The following is a 26564-nucleotide window of genomic DNA, read 5'->3' as shown; positions in this document are numbered from 1 at the left end:
GCCTGATTGAATTTCCCGGTATTGCATTTGCTTTCTCCATGCAAGATAGTACTTTATTTGTATAGTACGTGGAAGCCTGCAATTTCTTAGTACAGGCTAGTTGTGACCTCCCTAGGGACCTGTAATAACATGACATGACATAACTGCTGCTCAATAATCAGTTACAGCAGCCACAGCACAGAGCACAATCCAAGCGTTCACTGCAACACGTCATTGAAGCTGTGTCAAGCTTTTCAAATTCCTGTCGCGTAAAATAGCTTTCCGTGTCACTTTACAGGCATTAACGGTTTATGGGAGTACATTTATTTTGTGCACTGCTGGAGCTGAACGCATGGGAGCAAGAATCTATACGCACATTATGAAACGGCCCCTAACATACTTATGGCCTCATCACGACCTCGGCGGTGATAGCGCGGGATCACGAGTTGGGCGGACTTGGAAGTCCCCATTCTCCATTGAGCCCATTCGGGAATGCCCCATTCCCCATTGGGCTCAATGGGGAAATTTCGCGCTCATACCGCCGCTGGATTTCCCGGCGGCGGTATGAGCGCGAATTCTCAGCGGATTTCACACCAGCTCAGAGCTGGGTTGAAACCCGCCGAGGCCCTGATTCGGCGGACCCTTAAATCCGGTGTTAATAGTGCTACCGCCGGATTTAAGGGTTACCGCCGAGGTCGTGATGAGGCCCTTAGAAAGGATATTGCAAGTCACCTCAGAGTTCTGGACTTTATAAAGGAACTCCTCGGCAAAGTACAGTAGGGAGTACTTTTTATCCAAAAGCTGCGGAGCAGAGTCTTCACTGTGGTATGACCCGCTTTTCTCAATGGCTTAGATTTTGAACACAGCCCTCCGTCCAGCGCTGCCACCTTAAGGATTCAATCCTTCACCTCTAACCATACAGGTGCTAAATCGTGATAAACAGGATGGCGCTTGAGTAATACACCCGCCATGCAGGCCTAAGCGTTTCATGGCCGGGTGCCGGCCGGCTGCTGTCTCAGGGTTGGCTAGAAGAAAGCTGGCGCGGAATCTCCATAACGTAGCACATTTTTGGGAAGGAAACGGATCATTTTGCAATAAAACTGTTTCCTACAAGAATTTTGAAATAATATTGCCCCAGCAGAGACATGTTAAAATCCCATTTACACCTTTACCGTAGCATTGAACGTTTCTCAATGTCTACAAATGGAAAAGACACCACTTTCATTGGCTTAAGGTGGTTTGTCCCCAAATATTTGCTCAGGTGAGCAATATCGATGTGTTTTGAAGGAAACATTAATGGCCTCATTCCGGAAGAAATACAGCCGGCGATAAATTAGAGCTCTGCCGCCATTACAGCTCTGCTGGATGGTAACGCCGCCAGTGACGCTATTCTGTATTGCGCTCCTGTGGCATTACCGCTCGTAGTAAATACTGACGGATGGAAATATTACTTGGAAACACATTGCTCTGCATTTTCTGCAGGGCTGCAAATACAGCCGTGGACAAAAGAAGGCTGGCTGTTACAGATGTGCATTTGAGAGACAGAGCCTGGAGAACACAAGTCACTTTCACATTATTACTCCAGTATTATGTGGCAACACATTAAACACACACACACACACATGCACACTCACGTCACACTGCAACAGCTGCTTACGGCTGTCAATAGTCATATGTTCAGTATTTTTTGTATTGGTTATATTTTATCACAAAGATAATTCCCAGTGATAATCTAGTTATCACTGGTGGGCACCAGCCAATCACATGGACGGATTGATTGGTATTTTTCTCTTCTGTAATAGGATGTTTTCCACAGTACCCAGTCAATTTATTGAAGCATATTTCAGAGTGGTACATTTCGCCTTAACCATAATGCCAAAAAATACAGAACATATTAAATAAATACATATAGGGTAGTGGGGTATTTGTATTTCTGTTTATTTATATAGCGCACCGGGCCCAAAGGCATATGGTACATATCTTAGGAGGCAAAGTTACAATTACATACATGGAAAAAATAGGTGGCTCTACCAGTTTACAGATAGCATGCAGGTAGAGCTACGGTATAACAAGAATATATACAATATAAAATACAAACACATGTACAGGCAAGAAGGATATACATAAGTTATCTAAGTACCAGAGAAATATGCAAAGAGTAGCACAAGCGTAATATGCACGTGAACTATACAGCAGGATGCGAAAGTTAGTGACAGAGTGACAGTATCCGTGGTATAGCGTCAAATATCTTATATGTTTTGTGCTGATAGCCACATTTTGGTTTTGCTCTTAAAGGATTGGAAGGAACATTCGGATCTGATAGCATTAGGAAGGGTATTCCAGAGCTTAGAGGCCAGGACAGGGAAGCTAGCGCCACCTGCTTTTTCAAGTTTAAATCTAGGAAGGGATAGACTTTGTGCTTGGGCTGCTCTCATGGGTCGAGAGGAACTGTGGAGTGTGAGTCAGTTGGCTAAGTAAATAGGGGCCTGGTTGGACAGGCACTTGTGAGTCAGGGCAAGTGTTTTCAGAGAGATTCTATGCTTAACAGGAAGCCAAGGCAGATTTCGTCTGTGGTTAGAGATGTGATGATTTCTAGGTATGTTTAATGCTGCTCTAATGGCATTGTTCTGAATGACTTGCAGTTTGTTAAGGTTAGATTGACTAGTCCCAAAGTAAAAGGCACTACAATAATCTGTCTTGGACATGACGAGTGTTCTAGCCAGAGTGGTGCAATTGGGAGTAGTCAAGAATGGTCTACAGGCAGTAATAAGTTTGCACGTTAGGCAGAAGCTGAACTGACAGCATTGGTTTGTCTACACAATGATAGTGTAGAGTCAAGGTAAATTCCTAGAGTTTTGGTATCCTTAGAGACCTTAATGATATTGCCATCAATGTTGAATGACTGGTAAGAGGTTAAAATGGGTCGGGTTAGGGTTATAAGGATAGAAAAACAGGGGCTTGGGGGATGGACATAGGAAGCCCACCCCCCTCCACACTCCCCAACACCCCAAATTAAAAAAAAAAGAAAGAAAATTCAGTATTTTTGGGGTATTTTGTTTGTGGTGAAATGTACCACTCTGAAATTTGCTTTGGTAATATCAAATATAACCTTTTTCACTTATCGGCAGCAATAACATTACATCTCTTTCTGAATTGTGTCCTAAATCTGTTGTAAATGTGATTTTATGTAGACAGCCTACCCAATGTTCACCGATTACAAACAGCTATGAACAATGAAATCAAAGTAAAACAGCATCGGCAAACCAAATAGCTTGGGCATTTGGAGTTGCTTATTCCATTTAACATTTAGGAGTGGTGGTGTGAAGTGGGGTGGTGGAGTGTGGACTGGTGGTGATGTGGAATGGTGGTGCAGAGGAGCAGTGGCAGTGTAGAGTTGTGGTGGTATGGGGACTTGAAGTGGTTTGCAGTGGAGTGGTGGTGCTGTAAAGTGTGACTGTAGAGGTGTGAGTGTGTCATGTGAAGTAGGCCGTGTAGCTGTAGTGATGTAATGGTGGTGTTTTTTAATGAAATGTCTTTGGACTTTGGGGTGAATGAGCCGGGCCCATCTCGAGATCATTCTTTGGAAGGCGGAAAGTACTGTTCTGGCCAGAGAATGGGGGATGACAGGTTTGGATAAACAGACTTAGGAAGCAAGGCTGAGCTCTCTTGTGGTGCTGGAAATAAACCACACACACAAAGCAGAACCAGAAGAATGGAAGGATCACTGAACACCAAACAGAATGAAAGCACATGATTTGAAACAGAACGCAGTATTTGCCTAACTAATTAGAAAGCCATGCACATTAGATTAAACTTAAAAGGGCAATCAAACTAACAAATTGTACTTTTTCCGCTTCACATATTTCATGTGCAGCAAAGGGTGTGGCACATATAGTGGCCCTTCGTGCAGACTAAAATGTGCCACAAACAAAATATAATTGACTATTCATCCTTCTGTTTGTAACATCATATGCAATGCTAAAACTGCATGATCATGAGCCATTGGCCAAACAATCTTTACCTAATGTCTGATTCATTAACGTTATCAAGTTGCAAGTTACATCTAGGCATGCATAGTTAATGACTGAATATGTTATTCACAGAAAGTCATTTCCAACACAGCATAACTGCTTCATTTTGAAAATGAATTGCCCTCATTAGGGTTTCAGAAAGAGTGCACATGCAGCCAAATATACCCTACAAGTGGATTGTACACAATTTCCAAAAGGGTTTTGGTTGTGAAATACAAGTAATTAATCATTCAACTAACATAAAGGCGGGATTTCAAAAGCATAATTTGAAATTAAAACCATCTAACTCCTTTTTTAAACCGTTTGCTATAACTATATCTCAATGACTTCCATCTCTTTAATCAAATAGGCTCCTCATTTTACTACCAGCAATGCACTGTCCCTCACTGACTGCGTTATTTAGGTCGAGATCTTAAAGGTGCAAGGTCCATGTTCAGATACATATCGGAAATGCACTTGAATAGAAATGCAAGTTTGTGGGGGATTGTCAGCATTTGCATTCCCCTCCCCTAATTGCTGGCGTAATGGGGTCCCCCGCAGTGCGGTGGGCTCCATGTTGCCCATGCGCAGCGTTGGGGCCCACTGGCGGTGGGGGGTGGGGGCATTGGTAGGGCATGCAGGGGGGATCGCACATTTTGTGTTACGCCACTGTCCCATATATGGCACTGGTTGAGGTTTGTAATATCAGACAATGCGTGTGCATAGTTTTCCACAAATTAAATCTATTGTCTCGTTGTTTGACCTCTGCTTGATTCATTTCTTTTTCCTCATCAATCTTGATAAAGAGAATCTGACTGCGCACTGCCCATGCATAAGGTTTTGGCACCGCAGAATGCACGATGACGTGTTAATGCTCAGCTTCATCGTCACAGCATTGGTTGGGCAGCAGTGGGGGCATTGGCAGGGAGTCCTTAGTGGAGGCAGCGCAGGAACAGATTAGAAAGTATCTGCATGAGGATGTGATAGATGAAGACGTTTCTACTCACATTAGAGACCACCTCGGAGTCCTGCCTGTGGTGTCCCGTTCCATCCACATCAGAATCAGAAGAGATGTGTACAGGTGGTGCATCCTAGAATCAGTCACACAAGTCTCCAGGAACAGAATGGCCCTGATGGCGCTTCAATGCATGCGTACTGGAGCCAGGTGTAAACATGAAGGGGTCTGAGGAAACGTTCCCAAGAACAATGATTTCCCCCCACCCCCCTACCCACCATTATAAAAAGGACAGCAGTAGCCTCTGAGGATGTGGTTCCGGTAGCAACATTGACCAACTTTCAACCTTTCGTGGTGATCCATGAGTAGTTGGAATTAAAAGTAACATTGAGTACCATTTCACAGTAAATGCACCCTCTTTCTATCAGTATGCCTTAGGGGAGGAGGATATCCCATGCATCACAATGGTAGACCCTATGCACATGTTCCAAGATGTTTTGCTCCAGCGCTTGTAATATCAACTGACACACATATAAAGGCAGCAATAAGAACGCCAACCAGCCTCAATGTTGCCAACCACAACCGGCTTGACAAGCTCACTAAGATGAAAGCATCAGCAACAGGCAGTACATTACTGACACCTGTAGAATCCATGGGATATCCTGTTCAGTGATTCAGACATTTTAAATATGATCCATCTACAGGAACATACAGCAGGCTATCAGACGCACATGTGCTTGATGCCCATCACTCACTTCACTCCTAGGAAAGGATGGTGACCTGCTTCGGTATTGGTAAAGCAAACAGTCTTTCTGGCCTATGGCACTTTTTTTACGAGTTGCCGTTGAATCACTAATCGGTTGCCGCGCCATTGTGCAATCCGAAAGAGGTTTTAGTGTAGCTGGTACTATTATCTCTAACCGAAGGAGACGTTGGGCAGTGTCACACGTTGTACAATTGATATTCATAAAATATGGAAAGTCACTTCATTGTGGAAGACCATGAAACAGCATGCACTCATAGACAATACACCAGCTCGGATGATGATTAAAAGTTACTTCATTGTGGAAGACTATGGAACAGCATGCACTCATAGACAATACACCAGCTCGGATGATGATTAAAAGTTACTTCATTGTGGAAGACTATGGAACAGCATGCACTCATAGACAATACACCAGCTCGGATGATGATTTAAAGTCAATTCATTGTGGAAGACTATGGAACAGCATGCACTCATAGCCAATACACCAGCTCGGATGATGATGATTTCTTTATCCAGTTCTTGTCAGACACTGAAAAGTGGAGCAGAGTTGATTTTTGCTGCATGTGGTTAAGAACTGTATAGCTGTAACAGTGACTAAACTTCAAGACCTATTTTTGACTCCAGATCACACATTGTCAAGTTTTTATCTTCTACCACAGAGCGAATTCATACCTTGAGGGTCTTTGGTTTTTCTCACGGAGCAGACCGCCACTTGGGTGATTTGTTTTATTCCAGGCTGCAGCCAGCACATAGGGTTCTCAGGTTCGTCAACATAGTGCAGCCAATGCTTAGGGTCCCCAGGCTTTTCACAGGCCGCAGCTACCCTTCAGGTTCTCGGGTAAGGGGGCAGCACTGGCAAAATGGGATTTCTGCTGACCACAGTTGCTGTGCCACTAACGCTGATCGGGCCGGCTGGACAGGTGCATAGGTTACACCACAGGTATGTTCACTGTGCCGTGATTTAACCTGGCCCCAGGATGTGCTCGAACCCTCCGCCTCACCACCACTGGAGGGGGCGATGGTAGCTGTGAGGTTACTAGCGTCTGAGGACATATGCTCCTGGTACATCTGTGCCACCAGCAGTTGCTCATTGACCCATTTTCCACACCCCTCCACCAGAACGTCTCACTCTACTCCCACCTAATGATCCTCCCTGAGGGCAGGGCACAAATAGTCGGACACCTAGGACCAGTAGGATGTGTGGGGAGTTTTAGGTCACTACTCCATGGGGCAACACCTGGTTTTCCCCTCCATCAGGGAAAGAAGAGGTTTCTCTGCCACACCTCTACCCGTACCTGTTCCTTCTCCCCCTCAGTTAGGTTCATCCCCTGGTGCTGCACCTTTGCAGGCTGTCCCCCCTGAACCTCTGCCTGACAGACCTCCCCATTATCCCAAGCAGCACCCTCACCCTTCTTGGTGACAACCACTTCCTTCTTTGTCATTCACCCAGTCAGCACCAATCCCAAACATCTCACAAGGGTGCTTTCTGCTGCCACACCCTGCTCCCACATGAGGGACAGGCCTGCCTGCTACTGGGATTCCTCTTGGAGGGCTGACCACATGAGGCCCTCTCTGCCTCTGTGCTCATCACTGCTATGGCATACACTGCTAGCCCCACCTCTTCTTCCACTGATAAGGCCTCCCACATTGCGTCCACCTCCTATGCCGACTGAGGGGTTCTTTGGTGTTCTGTCGCCTGAGCCCTACAAAAGATTCCTCCCCCTCATCAATCATGGGAGGAACTCCCTCCTGCAAGAAGATATGCGGCACCTCCTTCTCACACCCACAATGGACTTCTTTGCATTCTCTTGCTAGCATTGCAGGTGTGCCAATCACTGCCACAAATGGGAACACTGAACAGTATTTCTGAGGCTTGTGGAATCTGCTTCTGTGTGCTCACTGTTGCTCAACCCGAGAACCCAGATGTGAACAACCAGGGAGATCTCATACATGTGACCCAGGTGAAGAAACACCCTATGCCTAAAATTACAACTCTACTCATTATTAATAGAAGAGTATCACCACGACTACTACTACAACCACAATAAAAACAAACAGTACATGGCAAACACACAAATGGAAAAGTCACTTTTTCTGGGGGATTTTGTATTTTTTGGGAACATGCATAGCTGTGAACTTGTGCAAGTGCAAAAATCTAACTTTTTTTATAAGGTTAATGTAATCAAACTTGAACAAACATGGACAAAATGGGATCTGGAAATGGATTAAAAAACACGCTAAACCGCAAGAAAGAACCAACAACAAGAAAGAACCAACAATAAACAGATAACAATCTTCCACACTCTTCAAAAAAATTCTCAAATGCTCTATAAGGCACCAACCACCCTTCATTTCTAAACCTGCCTTGTGTAACACCTTCCCTCACATCTTAGTAAAACCCACAAATGAATTGAGCTGCCTTCATGTAGGGGGATACACTTCCTTCAGGAGATCTGTGACAATTGACAGATCTGGTCACTTCTCCCCAGAGGCGAGACCTTCCCAATGAGATTATTGAGGTCAGGCCGCTACCCAATGGCCCCCCTGGGTGTGTTAAAAAGCAGGCGAACCTCATAGGGAGAGACCCTTCATGGGAATAATGACTCTCACCCTGTGAAAGGGCTCCCTAAACCCTTTTACCCAGAAGCCATGGCCCCATTGACTTCTTCTCCCTTCCAACCTGAAACTACTACTGTATGTCAATGTGAAGTCTCTACTATCGCACCTGTAAGACTGATAGGACTGAGACGAGGAATAACCAAATAAAATACACCTTAGAATGAATTACCAAAGTAATGTGATGAGGTGACAACCAGGAGGCATGAAAATAACAGTGACGCTACATTAGTGCAGTCTCAGCAATATAAAGAAAAGATTGAAGAAGGACAGTAGGTGTTCAGGAGCAGGAAGAGCAGCGAGGGAAGCTGGCATCCATCCTGCGGGGCACAGGAAATTCAAACCTGCACTGCACGAAGCATCAAGAGACAGTCTCTCTCGGAAGAGGAAGCCGAAAAGAACCATGCGAGTTGGAGTGAACCCGATTCTTTACAGGAGCAGGAAAAATCCACCCTGGGCGTGGACTCTCTGAGGTGGACCGAGTGGTCCCTAAAACATGCCAAGACCACCGTGGCAACAGCTTTGTAGAGCTGCACATACCAATGGAGAGGAAATCAGGAATATGCTCAGAGCACATGCAGAACCAACAGCGCCCTGAGACCCCGGAAAGAACTGGTAGAACTCCCCAGTGAAGACACAGGTGACAGGAATTACGGGAAAGCTGGGTGGGCTACAAGAAGCCTGAAGAGTCCATTATTATTTGAGAGTGAAATCCAGTGTCACAGTAGTGATACCCAGAGAACCAATAATATTCCTCTGGAGTGATCTCCCTCATACTAGTGAAGATATTCAAGGTAATTAGAGTCATGAAAGGAAAGAGGGTAGTCTCCCAAATTATAGGAGTAGTCTGCAAAGTAAAGAATGTGTCAGGAGTGAATACCCTCATGGCGGTGGTGATACAAAAAACATAAATCTCAACAGTGACTTTGCAGTGAACTCCCTAGTCACAGTGGAAACCCCAAAACCTGTGAAAGATACAGAAAAGAGCAAGAACGGTCAGGGAGCAATCTCCCCAAATGTCAAGATATAAAAAAAAGTCCTAACAAAGAGCCAACACTAAGAAGAAGAGGTGATAAAGCCTTAACTCTGTTGTATGCAAATCCTTGGCTGGGAGTAAAGAGATTTCTGAAGAACTGTACAAAGCACTATCCAGGAACAGTCTTCAAAACTCTTCCAGACAGACCAGGAGATGGGAGTCATTCTCCTGGTCTAAGAGTATTTGGTAAATCCGGCCCTATTGCAAGAGACTGCTGTTAAGTCAGCCTAAGATTGAATTGTTTCACCAGGAGAAAGGAGTCATTCTCCTAGTAGCTTTGATAAAAAGTTATTTGAACCCTTTTTGGTTTATTTCTTAGTTGTAGGGATAGAGTAGTTGGTTTGGACAGAGGACTGTAAACGGGTTTTTGACTTACATTCTGAGGAGCACCAGAGTTATTCTGTGTTGAGGTAGGGAAGACCCTGCTAGAAATAGCAAAAGGCAGGTTCTTTCCTTATTTGAATAAAAGTCTGTAGCCAAAATCATATCACTTCATTAGCCTCCTTACTCCATCTATCCACATATGTCAGCAGTGGGATCCTGCCCAACTGATATAGATTGGGGGCCCCTTAAGTTTAGTAAGCAGAGTGCTAGATCATCTAGCACAACTGTTCCCACTGCTGAATCAATTGCCTTCTACCTTCTCAGCAGTAGTGACATTACGTAGGAGAATGAGAATTCATTCCTACAGGGTTAATTATACCCACCACCCCCAAAAGGCACGTACATCCGGTTGGCCTTTAAGTCAGGGTTGGCCAGGAAACATGGGCTGGATGTTATGGCTGGTGTGATAGACCCCTACCACCATGGAGCCATACAAATCCTGCTTCATAATATTGGGAAGCAAACATATCCTGTAGGAGCAGGTGAAAAGATTGCACATGGGATTATGGAGTGTGCAGTCTTTCCCTATCCTTTGAAATTCAAGAGCAGGAACTCACAGAGAGGGGCACCAAAGGCTTTAGGGAAGCAAACATAAACCTCCAAGAAAGATCAGGATGCTTAGAAACAAAAGATGACTCATCTACTGTAGAAACACACTGACCGATAGCTGACAAGGCAGAGTTCATTCCGGATTTAGCCTTTGCCAGCGTGATGGTCCTACCCTGAAGGAAGCTTTATCAAAAGTCATCTAAGAGTGTGAGGGTAGGATACAAGGGGTACCTTTCTTTTTTCTCAAATGGGGGCTCCTATATAATTATAATTATAATTGTTCTTTTGTAACATGCTTAATACCAGAGATTGGTTTCTAGGCACGGGTTTGGGATTCAAACCTGTGTTGCGCTGCGTGGACTTACTTCCAAGATAAACACTTGACCTCTGAGCTATTCCCCCTCACATTATAGATGTGAAATGACATCTGAAGGGGTATCTAGAACCCAACTGGTAGTTCCCCGTAGCCACAGACGGATAGTCCTAGAAATAGCTCGTACGCATTTAACATCAGGACATTTGGGAATTACAAAAACTCAAAGTCAGATACTTCCCTGCTTTTATTGGTCAGGGGTTCATGCTGACATTCAGAACTTTGTTACTATGTGCGCCCTATGCTAAATGATTGCTACACATTTGGTACCACCAGCGCTGTTACAACCTCTTCCTATTATTGACGTACCCTTCTCGAGAATTGGATTTGATATTGTGGGTCCGTTGGAGCCTTTAAAATTGGGGAACCAATACATTTTTGTCATTTTAGAGTATGCTACCCAGTATTCTGAAGCATTCCCCTTGAAAAACACCTCCCAACAGATCCTGAAACATCTCATTCCATTCCCATCCAGGGTGAGGGTTCCTAAGGAGATTTTGATGGCTCAGGGTAGCACTTGCATCTCCAAGCTAATGGAGAAATGTAAAGAGATGCTCAGATAAAGTTCTTATGTACCATCTGCAAACAGATTATTTAGTGGAGCATTTTAACCAGATTTGAAAAACATCTTTAAATAGCTGGTTGAAGCTGATGGGTGCAATTGGGATACAATGATCCTTTGGCCTCTATTCATAATCCGAAGGTTTCTCTAGGCTTCCTTAGGTTTCTTTCCTTTGGAGCTTCTCTATGAATGTGATCTGAGAGACGATTTAGACATGCTCTGGGAAACCTGGGAAGAGGCTGCCCTCCTCATGTCACAACCCGCTCAACACATGAAAGAACACATGGCTGTTATAAGAGATCTTACAAGCAAATGAGCATCTGGTATGAGCCCAGGTAAGTCAGAAGACTCAGTACGATCAGAGAGCTCTCTGTCGCTCCTTTTATGTAGGCCAAAAGGTACTGGTTATTTTGCCCACATCGGAAACAAAAGATTTTTCCTAATTGTATGGGCCATATGAAATATTGCAAAAGACTGGACCATACAATTATCGGGTAGCCCAACCCCACCGGAAAGTAAAAACTCAGGTATATCACATACATCTCCTGAAGAAGGGGAGGGTGGACCCAGTAGAAACCACATTCGTTCCGGCACATTATTAATGGAGGGAGCACCAGATAATAACTTAATCTCCCCCAATGTAATATTCCAACATCAACAAGACATCCAGGATTTGTTAGATCAATTTCCAGATGTCTTTAATAGTGAGCCAGGCAGAGTTCAGGATTTCATTCATTGCACTTGCACCACCCCCCAGGAAGGTGGTTAATATGAAACCCTAAAGGATCCCTGAGGAGAAAAAGGAAATAATCCTTCAAGAAGTTAGGTGGATATAATAGATCCATCAGAAAGACCCGGGTATTTGCTAATAGTCAAAATCGCCAAGTCAGATCAGTCATGGAGGTACTGTATAGACTTTAGAAAGCTGAATTCCAATTATCCTATGCCTAGAATTGACGGTCTAATTGATAAACTGGGTCCAGCAGTCTATGTTTCCACCATTGATCTGACAAAGGGCTATTGGCAGATTCTGTTGAACACCTCAGACAAAAGAAAAACAGCTTTCTCTAATCACCAGGGATTATTTCAATTTGACGTCCTTTATTTTGGACTTCATTGGGCCGCAGCAACGTTTAAAAGGCTGAACAGGGTATTGCAGCCCTTTTGACACTTCTGTGGCGCATACTTCAATGAAATATTAATGCACAGCAAAACCTGGGAGGATCACCTCTTCCATCTGTCTGAGGTCATAAGGGCCCTGAGACAAGCCGGGCTGGACTAACAGCCAACCCTAAAGAGTGCCATCTTGCTCTGTCGTCTGAAAGTATCTGGGGTTCTTTGTGGGAAATGGCCTAGTACAACCTCAATTAAATAAAGACAAGGCTACGATGAAGAGAGATCTTCAGGCACTTTTGGGCCTTACAAGGTATTATAGATGATTTACCCCTAGATATTCTACAATAACATCTTGTCAGATGGATAAGTTGAAAAATGCAAGAACCCCGAAAATTGCATTGGAAAAGCAAGATCAGGCCAGTTTTGACACCTGGAAACACATTGCAGCAAACCAGTACTGAAAGTTCCCAATTTCAACAAGGAATTTATATTACAGACGGATGTGTCCAAGGTGGGTCTTGGGGCTGTTCTTTCCCAAGAATATGAGGTAGAACATCCCATTCTATGTGTGAGCAGGAAGCTCATTCCCCAGTAGGATAATACAATGCCACTATCAAGCTGGAAGCCCTTTTCATCAAGTGGGATGTAGTATATGTTATAATCTAACTTGGCTTACATTTTAATTGGTAACTGACCATTCTTCCTTGACCTGTATTGGCTTTAATGTGTTGGTTTTTAGACCTCCAACCCTTTTTTTTGTAGAACATAATAAGGGTACAGAACAGGGGCATGTATATTTCCTGTCTCAATTTCCATTAGAGGAAGATGGGGGAACCAAATCCATTAGGGGAAGGATATGTAACAACTCACAGGAACTTGTCACTTCTCCCCAGAGGGGAGCACTTCCCTAGGAGGCTAGGGAGATGAGGACGCCACCCAATAGTCCCCCTCTGGGTGGTAGAAGGTGAGAGGACTTCATAGGAAGAGACTCTCCTTATGGGGATAAGGACCCTCGTCCCGTGAAAGTCCTCCCCAAACCCTGGTACACAGAAGCCATGGCACCATTGACTCCTTCTCCGGCCCAAACCTGAAACTACTACTGTATATTATTGTGAAGTCTCTGCTATTTCACCTTTAAAACCAGATAGAACTTAGACCAGGAAGAACCAAAGAAACATACACCATAGAAGGAATTACCAAAGGACTGTGACAAGGTGGCCACCAGGGAGTATGACAATATAAAACAGTAACTCTACGCTGGGACAGTCCCAGCAATATAATGTAAAGATCGAAGAAGGACTTAAGTGTTCGGGAGCAGGAAGAGCAGCAAGGGAAGCTGGCGTTAGTTCTGCAGGGCCTGGGAAATTCAAACCCGCGCTGCCCAAAGCATCGAGACAGTCGGTCTCAGAAGAAGAAGCTGAAAACAACCACGCAAGCTGGAGAAACCCTGACTCGCTTCAGAAGAAGGAAGAATCCAGCTGTGGCGTGGCATCGCCAAGGTAGACTTGTTCGCTCCCTAAAACATGCTGAGACCACTGCAGCAACGGCTCACATACCTGAACCAACAGACCCGAGATCCATAGAAGAAACGGTTGCGGTCTCCAGTGAAGATACAGGTAACAGGAGTTGCGGGAAGGCCGGGTAGACTCCAGGGAGCCCAAAGAGTCAAGTATTCTTTGGGAGTGATCGCCCTCATCACAGTAGCGATACCCAGAGAACCATGAGGCAAATATTCTTGGGTAGTGAACTCCCTCATCACAGTAGTAATACCCAGAGAATGAAGAGTCAAGTATTCCTCGAGTGATATCCCTCATCACAGTTGTAATACCCAGAGAGCCAAGAGTCAAGTATCCCTCTGGAGTGATCTCCCTCATGCTAGTGGGGATATCCAAGGCAATGAGAGTCGCGAAAGTAAAAGGGTTAGGCCCTCATTAGGACCCAGGCGTTAAGGGGTTTACGGCGCCGTAAACGGCGCCGACCCTTAACGCCTGATTCCAAGGTCCCTTTGCGGGATGGTGATTTTAACGCCTGCTTTTTTGCAGGCGTTAAAACCCATGCCGCAAAGGGACCTTGGTGCTAATTACGCCACCGTAATTTACGGTGGCGTAATTAGCGCCTTTCCCCATTCCCATTATGCCCTATGGGGCAAAAATGGGAATGGGGAAGGGTAAAATGGAAATGGGGATTTACCGCCCCACTCACCTTGGAATGGGGCGGTAAATCCGCCATCCACCATGGTGTAAACACAGTTTACACCATGGTGGTAAGGGTACGACCCAGGCGGTAACTTACCGCCTGGGTCGTAATGAGGGCCTTAGTCTCTCAAATTACAGGAGTAGACTGTAAAGTAAAGAGTGGGTAATGAGTGAACTCCCTCGTCACAGTGGGAACCCAACTCTGTGAAAGATACCAAAAACACCAAGAAATGTCAGTGAGAAATCTCCCCAAACTTCAAGATATAAAAAGTCCTGGCAAAGAGCCAGCACTAAAAAGAAGAGTTGCTAAAGCCTTAACGCTGTTGTTGCAAATCCTTGGCAGGAAGTAAAGAGACTGTACAAAGCACTATCCAGGAACAGTCTTCAAATCTCTTCCAGATAGACTGGGGGATGGGGGGTAAATGCTACCAGACTCGAGATTGGGTAGACCCTTAAATGTGGTGGTAATAGCGTTACCGCCGCATTTAAGGGCTACTGCCCAACTCGTGATGAGGCCGAGTGTAATGAAATTTACCGGTAAGTAGTCAAGACATTCTTTTCATTCCATGAATGTAAAATCGTAGACACATGTGACACATTAACCATGCGACTAGTGCCAGACAAATTTGTCTCAAATTATTTATGCATAAAACAAGTTATGCCACAAATACTATTAAGCAATACAATAATTGGGTGAGCTGTTTTTGTGTGCTTCACTTAGATTACGTGTCTTTTTGTAAGTGGTAAAACATGTTTTATGACAGTTTTTAAAATTATTACATGCACTTGCATTAAACAAGTATTGATTGGTAGTTTTATTTTTAAAGAAAGTCATCTGTTATAAACATTTACAAGATTTCTTTTTAAAGAAGTTTTGGTCAAACATTATTTCAGAAGATTTGGCTCTGTTAGTTTAAAAGTTCAAAATAGTTTGTTTAAATGTTAGAATTCACAAATATAAATGGAATGTCGTTCTTAAAAACACCAATGATTTAAAATCAAACCCTTTTTTTGGCACCTTTACCTTTTTGCTATAACAAAAGCAGGAGGCCAAAGCCTGACAGGAGGGATCTTCTTAAATTCAAAATCTTAACATGCTTCAATTCGACCAAAAAAATGACTTGGAAAGAAACTTAAACAACACTTTTGTGCAAAGTGTTTGGACAAAAAGCCTGTTAACTCTGTTTATATTTGTGAACACTAAAGAATGAAGAGACTCATTTGTGTTAATAGTGTCCTCTCAATGTTGCCTAGCCTCTGCACTCTCCCTACACTCTGTGTCTTGTCTAATCCTCTAGTTACGACTTTGGGGCTCTTCGCCAACCTGCGGCTCTGCAGGTTTCCGTAACACTACCAATAAATCATAATAAATATTGTGAGCCTTTTTATGGGTATGATGCTAACAGTATAAACATGGGGAATTGGAAAGACTCCCTGTCTTTAAAATGACAGCAAATTATGTGTTGGGATTGCACAGGATATTTATAGCATAAGTTAGATACTGTATATGATAAACATTGATTATTCACCCCATGCTCCACTTTCTACATACCCAATGACGTAAATAATCGAAGTGATCCCCAGTCCTAATTAGATGGCTTTTTTCAAAGTAGATGATCTTTAAAACAAAATCCTATTCTTGTTCAAACCATACCCATAACAGACCCCTATGTGATTTTACAGACCTCTTATTTCCTAAGTTGTATCGAAATCAAATAAAAACGTTCAGTCTTTTGGATGTTATTTCAGGTAATTGGTGACTACTACGGCATACGTGGCCATTTTGAGATCCGGCCTAATGTAAAGCTCCCTTGGGGACACGGAAGATTACGAATAGATGAAAACAGAGTTGTAGAGCAAACGAACACCACTCCTTGTAAATCATGTAAGTTTAATAATGGAGTTTAAAGCAATGTGCACATTTTCCATTTGAAATGTTTATGCAATGGTGTTAGAAAGTAGTATATGAGTAGGTTCCAGTGTAGGCACATTGTTATTTCAAAACAGTAGAGCTGGACTTGTCCACTGACCAGATGAAAAAAGCATGTGGGTGTTGACAATGCGAAACAACTATGCAAATTCTCTAGAATGAAATTCAGTGTTATTTTTTCTCAAACATATTTATTGTAGATATCCAAACATTCTAACTAGATTTGACTATCAAGTGTGTTGCCTAGCACATTCAGTCATGAAAAAACAGCTTCATAGCATCAAGGTAATACCAGATACATTTGTGTATTTCACCCCCATTACAATCATGAGTGCATGGGCCATGATTTCCAGGAAGTGCTGAACATGCAAGTCCAGAAAGGCATGTTTACATTCTCCAGTATTGCCAATGCATGAGCTGCACCACCCCTCTATTGGGGGCTAGGGAGCCGTACTTTGCAGTCCACCGACTCTGGGAAACTGACCCCTGTCCTTGCAGAAGGCTTCAGATGCTCCACAAAAGCTTGGGTTGCATGCTACATTTCCTGAGTGCTCCTGTCACATCTGTGTGATAGGGTAGAGTGAATGGTAACACTACTAGAGCAGTAACCATGAACTTTGTTCAGTGCATCATCAGTCATTGAGCCATGTGTATACAGTACTTCCCTCCACTCAACGTTAATTTAATGTGCTTTTAGTCCCATCGTCCTCTAGTGTACCTATGTCTAGATTCTTGAACCTTTAATCATGAATCATGTATTAACCTGTTTGAGGCACACCTGTATACTTCTAGTTGATGTTTCCTCCAGAATCAGGTCCACATTAGGCTTTTCTGATGTGTGCAGAGGTTAAAACAACCTACCTTTATACTGCAGGTTATCCCTTTCCCTTTTGCTCTCCATCATTCCTTTTAAGTTTTCATCACCTTTGGGGTATTATTTAAACACATTTTTAATGTTATGTTAGATGAATTTGTAAAGTGCAGGCTCACCAGAGGCATCTTGGTGCTAAGAGATACAACAGAGCAGGCCAAGCCTAGAACAGATGGGTTTTCAAGGAATGTCCCAATGTAAGGTGGTCCTCCATGGCACGGAGAGTGAGTGGAAGAGAGTTCCACAGTTTTGCCACAGCAATTGAGAACGAACAGCTGCCCATCCTAGTGAGTAGAAACCAGAGAGTAGAAAGCAGACCACTTCTTCTGAACGTAGTGTACGTCCTGGATGGTGAGGTGGAAACCTATCCTGTAAGTACTCTGCGCCTCGGCCATAATAGGCCTGGTGCACTATGCAGAGGTACTTAAACATAACACGTTTTTGGACAGTCAGCCAGTGCAAGGAATGAAGTACCAGAGAGATATGAGAGCCGTAAGAAGTGCCAGTAGCGATCCGGGCAGTGAGATTTTGAAGACACTGCAATCGATGAAAGTGATGCAGAGGCTGCACGAGAAAAAAAGAATAACAGTAATCCATTTGGCTCAGAATAAGGGAAGCAACAACTCGGGCTTCGAGGTGGGAAGGTATGATTGGCAGGACCTTACGGAGGACCCTTAATTGAAAATAGCAGTTTTTGCAAATTGAACTAACCTGAGCCTCGGTGGACAGAGAGGCAGAGATTATAAAACCAAGATTTTTTATCGCAGAGACTGACATAGGAAAGGGATTGAGCTCTGGGGCGAACACTAACGGAGACCAGAAAGCAGAGGAAGTAGATGGGCCAGGGCAGAGACCTGAGGAAGGGCCAACCACCAGTACCTCTGTCTTATCTTCATTTAGCTTAAGCCAGTTGTTGCTCACCCAACAACCCACTGCTGCCAAGCAACCCCAAAGCTGAGACACTGAGTCTGGTTGTGCCAAGTCAAGCCGGATGATGATTTGCGTTTCATCAGCATAGGAGAAGCATTGGAAGCGGTGGGAGTGGATAAGCAAGACAATAGCTGGATATCGATGTTGACTAAGGCAGGAGACAAGGCAGAGCCCTGGGGGAACCCACACGATAAAGTTTTAGATTGAGAGTTGAATGAAGACCAGGATAAAGTTTGGTCCTGTCCACCAGGAATTATGCACACCAGGATAGGGCTTACCTAGAGAGACCAGGTAGAGACAGGTGTTGTAGGAGCAAGGCATGGTCCACTGTATCGAAGGCCGTTGAAAGATCGAAAAGGATCAGCGCACCCACACCTCCCTGATCACCCAGCCGTGTGCGATCATCCTTCACAGAGTCAAGAACACTCGCTGCGCCATGGCCAGGCCTGAATCCTGACTGGAAAGAGTCAAGAAAATTAGAGCTTTCCAAGAAGGAACTAAGGAGTAGCGAGATCAAAGACTCAAGCAGTTTCATAATGAAGGGGAAAAAGGAGAAGGGGTGAAAAGTGGCCAGAATAGCAGGATCCAGAGAGGGCTTCTTCAGAAGGGAAATAAGAGATTGTTTTAGTTCCATGGGAATAGTGCCAGATATTCAAAAAGCGTTCACCGTCAGAGTCATCCAAAAGATATTCACTGGAATGATCTCCTGAAGAATGCCCAGGGGAATAGGATCCAAGGGGAAAGCCGATTTAAGGTGCTTAGTAGCACTTGCAATGTCGTCCGATGAGAGCGATGGGAAGGTGGTCCATGTTTTAGGAGGGGACACTAATGGAGAATCTGCGCCATATTCGTTAGTTCTTAGCCCAGATAGCGGGATTTTGTCCCAAATGTTGTAAATCTTTTTAATAAACTAGTTAGACAGGGAATGGCCTGGTAATTGCGGGGGAATCACACCTGACATAGATTTGGCTTTTGAAGAGTGACCGCACAAGACAAAATAACTACCTAGGTTGGTTCAGAGTGCTTTCCACTGTATTTGTGTAAAAAGCACACTTCGTCAACTAATAGCAGACTGATATAGTTTAATAATTTGCTGAAATTCAAGCTGTCCGTCGAGAGAGTAGGTGGACTGCCATTTACGCTCAGCTTGTCGTTTTTTAAGGCAAAGAGATTTCCGCTCTTCATTGAACCAGGGTTCGGGAGGCCGTTGACAGGCTTTCTGGAACTTTCGCGGTTCAAGGGAGTTGGCTAAAAGTATAAATGTCTGCATTAGGGAGGAAACATTCACCTAATGGGCATACCCACATTTATCTTGAATGGCTGGTAGGATATCCTCCTTGGCTACCTTATGCCAGCTGAGGTTCAAACCCAAGTCACTCATAGTACAGAAAAAGTGGGCCACCGCTGGTGACATAGGAGCATTATATTTCAAATTGAAGTCACCAGCCATCAGTAAATTGGAAAATGTCATATTTAAATTAGCTTCCAATTCCAAGAAGTGGGCACATAAAGATAATCAGACCCTGGTGGATGGTATACCATAAGACTGTGCTGTGTCAATGAAGCTGAAATAGTGAAGTAAACCAGTTAGGCTTCCAGCTTAATATCGTGGACAAGAGGCACCAAGGTGACTGTGAATTGAGACCTCTAGATTACCGCAACCCCACTGCCTGGGTGAGCCGACACACGATCGAGATGAACAATCTCATAGGCGTCTGGGAGAGTCTGGACAATAGTGGGGACAGAAGACTCACATAACCAAGTCTCGATCACACAGTGCAAGTCCGGACTTAGCTCAGCACTTAAATCGAACAAGATGCTGAGTGTAAAACCACATGATATTGTCGAGACCGATTCCGTGATGCTGCCTAATAGACAGCAAGGAAAGACAGCAGCAGTCAGTGCTTGCAGATCTTCAATGGAAATAAACTTCCAAGCGAATGCTCTTTTGTGCTGATGGAGGCCAGGCACCCTGGAGCAAAATGGCTACAAGGAACACAGTAATTAAAATAAATCACGAGAAAACAAAAGTGAAACAGAGGTTTTAGGTGTCCATTTGACTAATCCCGAAGCATAAGATGGTCGCCCTACACTGCAGTGTAATTGGGTTTATGCAGGAAGAGATGTTTGCTGACCGTCTCTAGGGAAGCTCCCAAAGAAAATTGACTAATTGCAACAGTTTAACGTCAGGCCCTCTTACTTAGCCTATCAAGGTGCTTTCCCCAGTCCTTCCCATAGCGTGGCAGTCCTCCCTGGCTGCTAGCTATTAATGTAAGTGTTCTGGTATGGGGGCTGTGCTCACTGAATGGGGAATGCACTCGCGGCTTACCAAATCTGCTAAACTGGTAGCCATTCAGTCAGTTGCAATCCACATGTATACAAACATGTACACAGAAGGAGAGCTGCCACTATTACATGGGTACTAATCAAACAATGTTTACAGTTGAAAGGGCAGATGCATGCGAAGTCAAGATGCTGCTATGAATGCTATACCTTAGTTTGTGATTTTCAAGACTTATCTCTCTCTTGGAAAAAATCACTTTTATAAAGTATTGTTACTGATCTCTATGATTTTATAGACAGAAATTGCTGAAGGGTAATTTAATGGCGAGTCCCCCCATAATACTCCATCAAAATATACCTACCAAATTTACCGTTAAAAAGTAATTTCAGCAAGGTAAATTACCAGTGAATCCTTTAATTCTATGACACAGTACACGATATTTCGAAGGGAAGTCAAACAAATCATCAAATCATCAAATGGAAGAAAAAAAAAACATACTTTTCTTTCACATTTGTATCATTTTGTTCACCTGAACCCAGCGGTTATGTAGATATAAAAATGATTATATTGGTTTAAACTGAAGGTAAGGTAGCTCAGTGGGTAAATGTGCCTATTGCAGGCATTTGTTTATATCCTGACATTATTAGGTTTACTCCTACTAAATTAATTCCGTGGGTAGACACAGCTGTGTTGGGCACCCCCTCCACATACAAACGTGCAGTTTGCCAGCCTTCATTCTCAATGGGCCATGCAGTGATGGGGTAACAAAACTGTGCAGTAGCACCTGGAGCATTGCAAGTGCCAGACGGCGTTACCAATATACCAATAAACAATCTTGGTCCCAAATAACCGCACAGACTCAAGGAATATAGCAAACTACTACTTTATCAGTTCAAATAAAGTAGGGAAACCTGGTGAACAGACAGATTGCAGCTCACACACTCGCGTCGATAGTTTGATTATACAAATACTTTATACCTCGATGTATGTCAGCTATGACGTCATCCTACGTGGCAAACAGTACAAACCTATTGAAACGAGGGATTGGTCAAGGGAACATATTTCCTTATACATTTAGGCACACCTTGAACTACCTCTTACTACATATAATACAGATTAATAGTCGAATAACAGCAAATGATTGGCTTCTGAAACAATGCACGGGACACTACTTTATAGGATCTCGTGATTGGTTGGCATTCTCTCCCAACCTTGAACGTTTGGCTTGTTAGCAGCACGTGAGCAAAACGAAAATGCGGGGAACAACGCCAGACCACTGCCTACTTTTGTCAATCAGCCTCCCGTCTCTCATCAGTTAGGTCCCAAGTACATTTTTCTTCTTTTAGGTGACCTTGCTGACTGTTCTCTTCCTTGGGACCGTTAGGTAGTATTGTTACATCACTATCTTCAGCTGAAGCTTAATGAATAGGCCTTGTTTTCAACTCTAGCACCACGTGTGAGGAGACCGTGATTTTGTCCATTTCAGCCTTTTATTTAGTGCTATTTAGTTCAATGAAGCTGGGTGCTGTTACTCCTTTTGGCCTCTGGAGACTTGATTGCCCTATTTTGCATAGGATGTCTGCATCTTCAATTATTCAATACTTGGCTCCTGCAAATGTTTTCTCCTTCACTTAATCTAAGAGAAATATGTCCTTCATATGTAGCTTATCATCTGTGTCGTGCAGTTTGCCTCTTGATATGGCATCCTGGTCCCACACCAAACAGACATTCTTTGTTCTTCACACAAAGCTGTTCTGGTCTCTCCCTTATAGGCTTCTTAGCTCACTATTATACGAAACCAGCATCCATCTTTCCATCTCGGCCGCTTTACCTGCGTTTTCTGCTGCAGGAAGCTTCTATGTGTCTCATCTAGCTTGCTTTTTCGCATATATACATTTGCTGATTCTCTTCTTACTTATCTTCTTGGGGTATATGAATTGTTCGCATTTACATACATGTTTCTATTGCTACTTCAATTACATCTTCATTTTTTGAGTATTTGCATATCGTTTTAGTACGTCCTAGTGTCTTCTCTTCATGACGTCACTTTACTCTGGTCTGATTTAACTTATAGTTCTTCTATGATCAGTGGTGTATGCAGACATCCTTCCACCACATCAGTACGATGGTACATTTGAAACGGCTGTCTAAGTGTATAGCTCCTCTTATATCTTCAATGCGGTATTGGGGTGATACCTGGTGTCTCACATACTGCTCTCTTGCTCTTCTTCCAGTATGATGGAGGTGAAGGGGAGGGCACTAGAGATGGTGTATACATCTGCCTCGCTAAAAAATGACCCCAGGCCTTGCATGGCTCTTCACTCATTCATACTGGGGAACTAAACTGTTCAAGAGAAACAATGTTTAAGCCAGCCCAGAAGTGCTCCCTCAGTTGCAACAAGATTGGGGAGCGCCCAATTATTTTACTGGGCTGGTGCAGCTCGTCCATAATGGGCGAGGTTGCAGGTGGGCTGGCACCACATCATCCATTATGGATGAGCCACCCGTAAGGAAGGCATGGTATCGAAGTAAGACAGACACAAGTGACCACAGTTCAAGAGTGTTTATTGAACTTTAACAACGGGGTAAAAAGCACCCATCTAAACCTAATTCTACAGATAGATGAAAGCTACGACCATCAAATAATATTATAGTCCTAGTGGACTCCTGTCAAAATAAAAAGGCCTACACTAAAAAACCTATTGCCAATTCTTACACCTAATTAACAAATAGTGTGGGGGAATTTTCATGCAAAAGAAAGAGGTGTTCACAAAATGATATGTCAGGATGTTCGGGCCATTTGCCTCCCTTGCCCACGTTTTCAGCATGGGGCAAGGTGGGCCACTTGAGCCAAACACACAATCTGGCTTCCTCGACACAAGGATAGTGTTTTTATTCCAGCATTAGGGCCTTCTGTGCCCAAGTCTCTTTTCTCATCAGCGTGTCCTGATTCAGAGGGTCTGATGTACAAAATAAGAATAGAAAGTTATTTTCGTCTTATAATTATGTAACACAGGTGTCTCTACCTGGATCCCCCTCCGCCGGGTTCATATCCCTTTTCTTTTACAGTGGATCCCCCTCTTCCGGGCTCAGATCCTTTTATTTTAAAGTTCCCAAAAGTATTCCTTCTAGAGTTACTCATGGTTCACTGCGGATCCCCCTCAGCCGGGCTCAGACCCCTTTTCTACTTTCAATTAGTCACCCTCAGTCGGTCTCGGACTAATTGCAGTTCACTTTATCCTTATCGAAGACTTTCGAATGTGCACAGGGTTTAGCTTGACCCGTCGCACGACCACTTTCGATACAAAGTTCCTTTTTTTACAATACAGTTGCCATTCAGTTGGATACCTAACAGAGACGTTTAAATTAGCATCCACGTGGCGTTGGACCACTCTGAAAAAGCCAGATAAGATACTGTGTACAAAGTACATTCACTCCTTCAGTTTCCACTTGTTCGCGCCTCTCCTTGCATGCGCTTCAAACACTGTTCTTTGTGGATTTCTTCATACAATGTTGCCGCTTGCAACTTTAGTTCAAACACAAGCTGATTTCATATCAGTTTCTCCCACTCACAGGCTGTGCTGCTTTTACTGGCGTGGCTTTCTTACAGGAGCTAAGGACAGTACCACAGCGGCAATCACTCCTCCCGGCATGGGTTATCGACACAGGACCACACCGGATACCTTTGGAACTACAGTGTAGGATTGTTCAGCTTCAGTTCCCGATCTTAGGCTTCTCACTTTCCAAGGCTCTTGAAAATAATGGTTTCTAGAGGTCAAGGGTACTTCCCTCTTGGCAACCCTCTCCAGTCTCACTGCCTTTCTTCTTGTGTTAAACTGCCATCTTGGAACTACTGTTTCGCTTTCCTCACTCTGAGTGCGCCTTCGTGCTCCACCTTTTATCCATGTGGGAAAGCGTGATGGGAGTCATGTGTGTATAATGATCTGTAATTGCCTGACCTTGCCCTACCATGGTGTTGAGACTTGTCAGGTATACGGCTCTGGTGTTAGTCCGTTGTCGCTCACAATGAACTGTCCATAAGAAAGTGTTTGTGTCAGGAAAGGGTGGGGGTTGAGCTTCTGTGTATCCTATCTGGTAAGATGGAGAAAAGGTGTTACAGGGAAGGGGATACCATCTCTGACGTTTTATTGTCCCACTTCCACTCCCCGAAGACCCCTCATCCGGGTTATCCTCCCACACTGGTCCACCCCGAGGAACTTGTTCCAATAGTGACGGTCATGTCCTTGCCACCTGGTAGATAGATCCCTGAGGACTAGCGGGTGAGACACCTTCAAGTTTCTCACACAACCCTGTCTTTAGTTGCAGATAATGCAGAAAGAGAAAAGTTCTCTGGATTTTGTTGTCACACATTGTAGACTTACTAGATATCACACACAAACAAGATGCCCTGGTAAATATGCCTATTTAATGTTGAATACACTTGTGTTGGCATGTACATTTTGTTCTGTCTTGACCACTGAATCAATATGGCTGATCATTTCATTTATTTTCAAGCAGGTGGTCTAGGAGAATCCGCCGTCACAGGAATCGTAGTTGGGGCATTATTAGGGGCTGGATTATTAATGGCATTCTACTTTTTCAGGTGAGAAGCATGCCTTGTCACATTTTCTAATATTTTCTCTTCTTCATCTTTGTGAAGTTATGCTGCTTTATATTGTACAGTGTTTTAAATAATGCGCACAGCTCAAAATATTTTGAATAAACCCTCGCCAGCACAGTCAATGGTGAGAGATCACAGGAGTTACAGTCCAAAACATCTGAGAGCCATAGGTTGCAGACCCCTAACCAAGTGCTAGAGGTTCTTTCCAAATATGTCTGTTAAACTCAGAATTTGTCAGGGTGGTAAACGTGGCAGTAATTCTGTAACCACTGATAACTCATAATGAGGCCTTATGTGCCATCACATTTTAAAAGGAGAAGTGGAGCTGTAAAGATTTTATGACTGATGAATCCTGATTTAACAGCAGACATCCTATAAAAAAAGACATACTTTAACATGTTATTCTGTTTCTTTAATACAATGCCACTGTTAAGCAGTTGTTCATCAAAGTAGTTTGTTTTCCAAAAGATCTTGCCAACAGCAACCTTTGCTCTAGGCCTTCAAGAGGAAGCCCGTTTGATACTGGATGTTTTTATTTTATTTTATTCATTTATTACATTTGTTGTATTCCCAGACCCAGAGGTATCACATCATAGTTACAGACAGTTTAGTATTACATTCATTGGGGACTTTACATTAGTGGCTGTGGGAGGTGGGGGGGTGGGGGGGGGTTTGAACAGAAAACAGAAAAAACTCGGGGGCATAATGCTTAGTGAGGATGTTAGGCGGGGCTGTCTAGGTAGGTTAGAATTGGTTGAATAGCCAGGTTTTCAGTGACATTTTGAATTGCTGGTGAGAAACTTCATTCTTGATGTGGGACGGGAGCGCATTCCAATGTTTGGGGGCTAGGACGTTGAAGCTGCTGCCTCCCGCTCTCGAACGTTTGAAGCGTGGAAAATCTAGGAGAGAGTGGTTACTAGATCTAAGGGGTCTGGAGCGGATTTTTTTCATGACTATGTTATTGAGTTATTTAGGGGCTGTGTTGGTGATGCATCTATATGTGATACATAGGGTTTTAAATATAATTCTGGCTTTAATGGGTAGCCAGTGGTTCTTTCTCCTGATGATGGAGATGTGCTCGGACTTTTTTATGCCTAGTGCTGCTTGAACGGCTTTGTTTTGCATGAGTTGGAATTTGGACAGATTAAAGTTGGAGGTACCTAGGAGGAGTACGTTACAGTAGTCAAGTTTTGAGAGTATGAGGGCTCTTGCTAGGGTAATGCAGTTTTCAGGCGAAAGGAATTTACGACTCAAGGAGATAAGTTTCGCTGTGTAGGAGGTGGCTGAAGAGATGGCGTTTACTTGTTTTGTCATAGTTAGGTGGCATCTAGGTAGACGCCGAGGGTTTTGACCAGCTTGAGTATGGGGATTGTGGTGCCATCAATGA

At 43.7% G+C, this 26564-nt stretch overlaps 1 protein-coding gene across 2 annotated transcripts in view; it reads left to right on the top strand.

Moving 5' to 3' along the window:
* Positions 1-26564, top strand: part of NPR3 (natriuretic peptide receptor 3) — a 295266-nt gene that overhangs the window by 202800 nt on the left and 65902 nt on the right. Inside the window, exons 6-7 of one of the 2 annotated variants that reach the window (XM_069627088.1) lie at positions 16291-16426; positions 25075-25159. In XM_069627088.1, coding sequence (XP_069483189.1) covers positions 16291-16426; positions 25075-25159 — 221 coding nt within the window. Of the gene's footprint in view, positions 1-16290; positions 16427-25071; positions 25160-26564 lie in introns of both variants that reach the window. The other variant, XM_069627087.1, reaches the window with a different exon arrangement.

The sequence above is a fragment of the Ambystoma mexicanum genome, chromosome 6p, assembly GCF_040938575.1.
Source record: "Ambystoma mexicanum isolate Mex_15411 chromosome 6p, UKY_AmexF1_1, whole genome shotgun sequence".
Classification (NCBI taxonomy): Eukaryota; Metazoa; Chordata; class Amphibia; order Caudata; family Ambystomatidae; genus Ambystoma; species Ambystoma mexicanum.
Note: the sequence above shows the minus strand (reverse complement) of the source record. Positions and strands in the feature narration are given on the sequence as shown.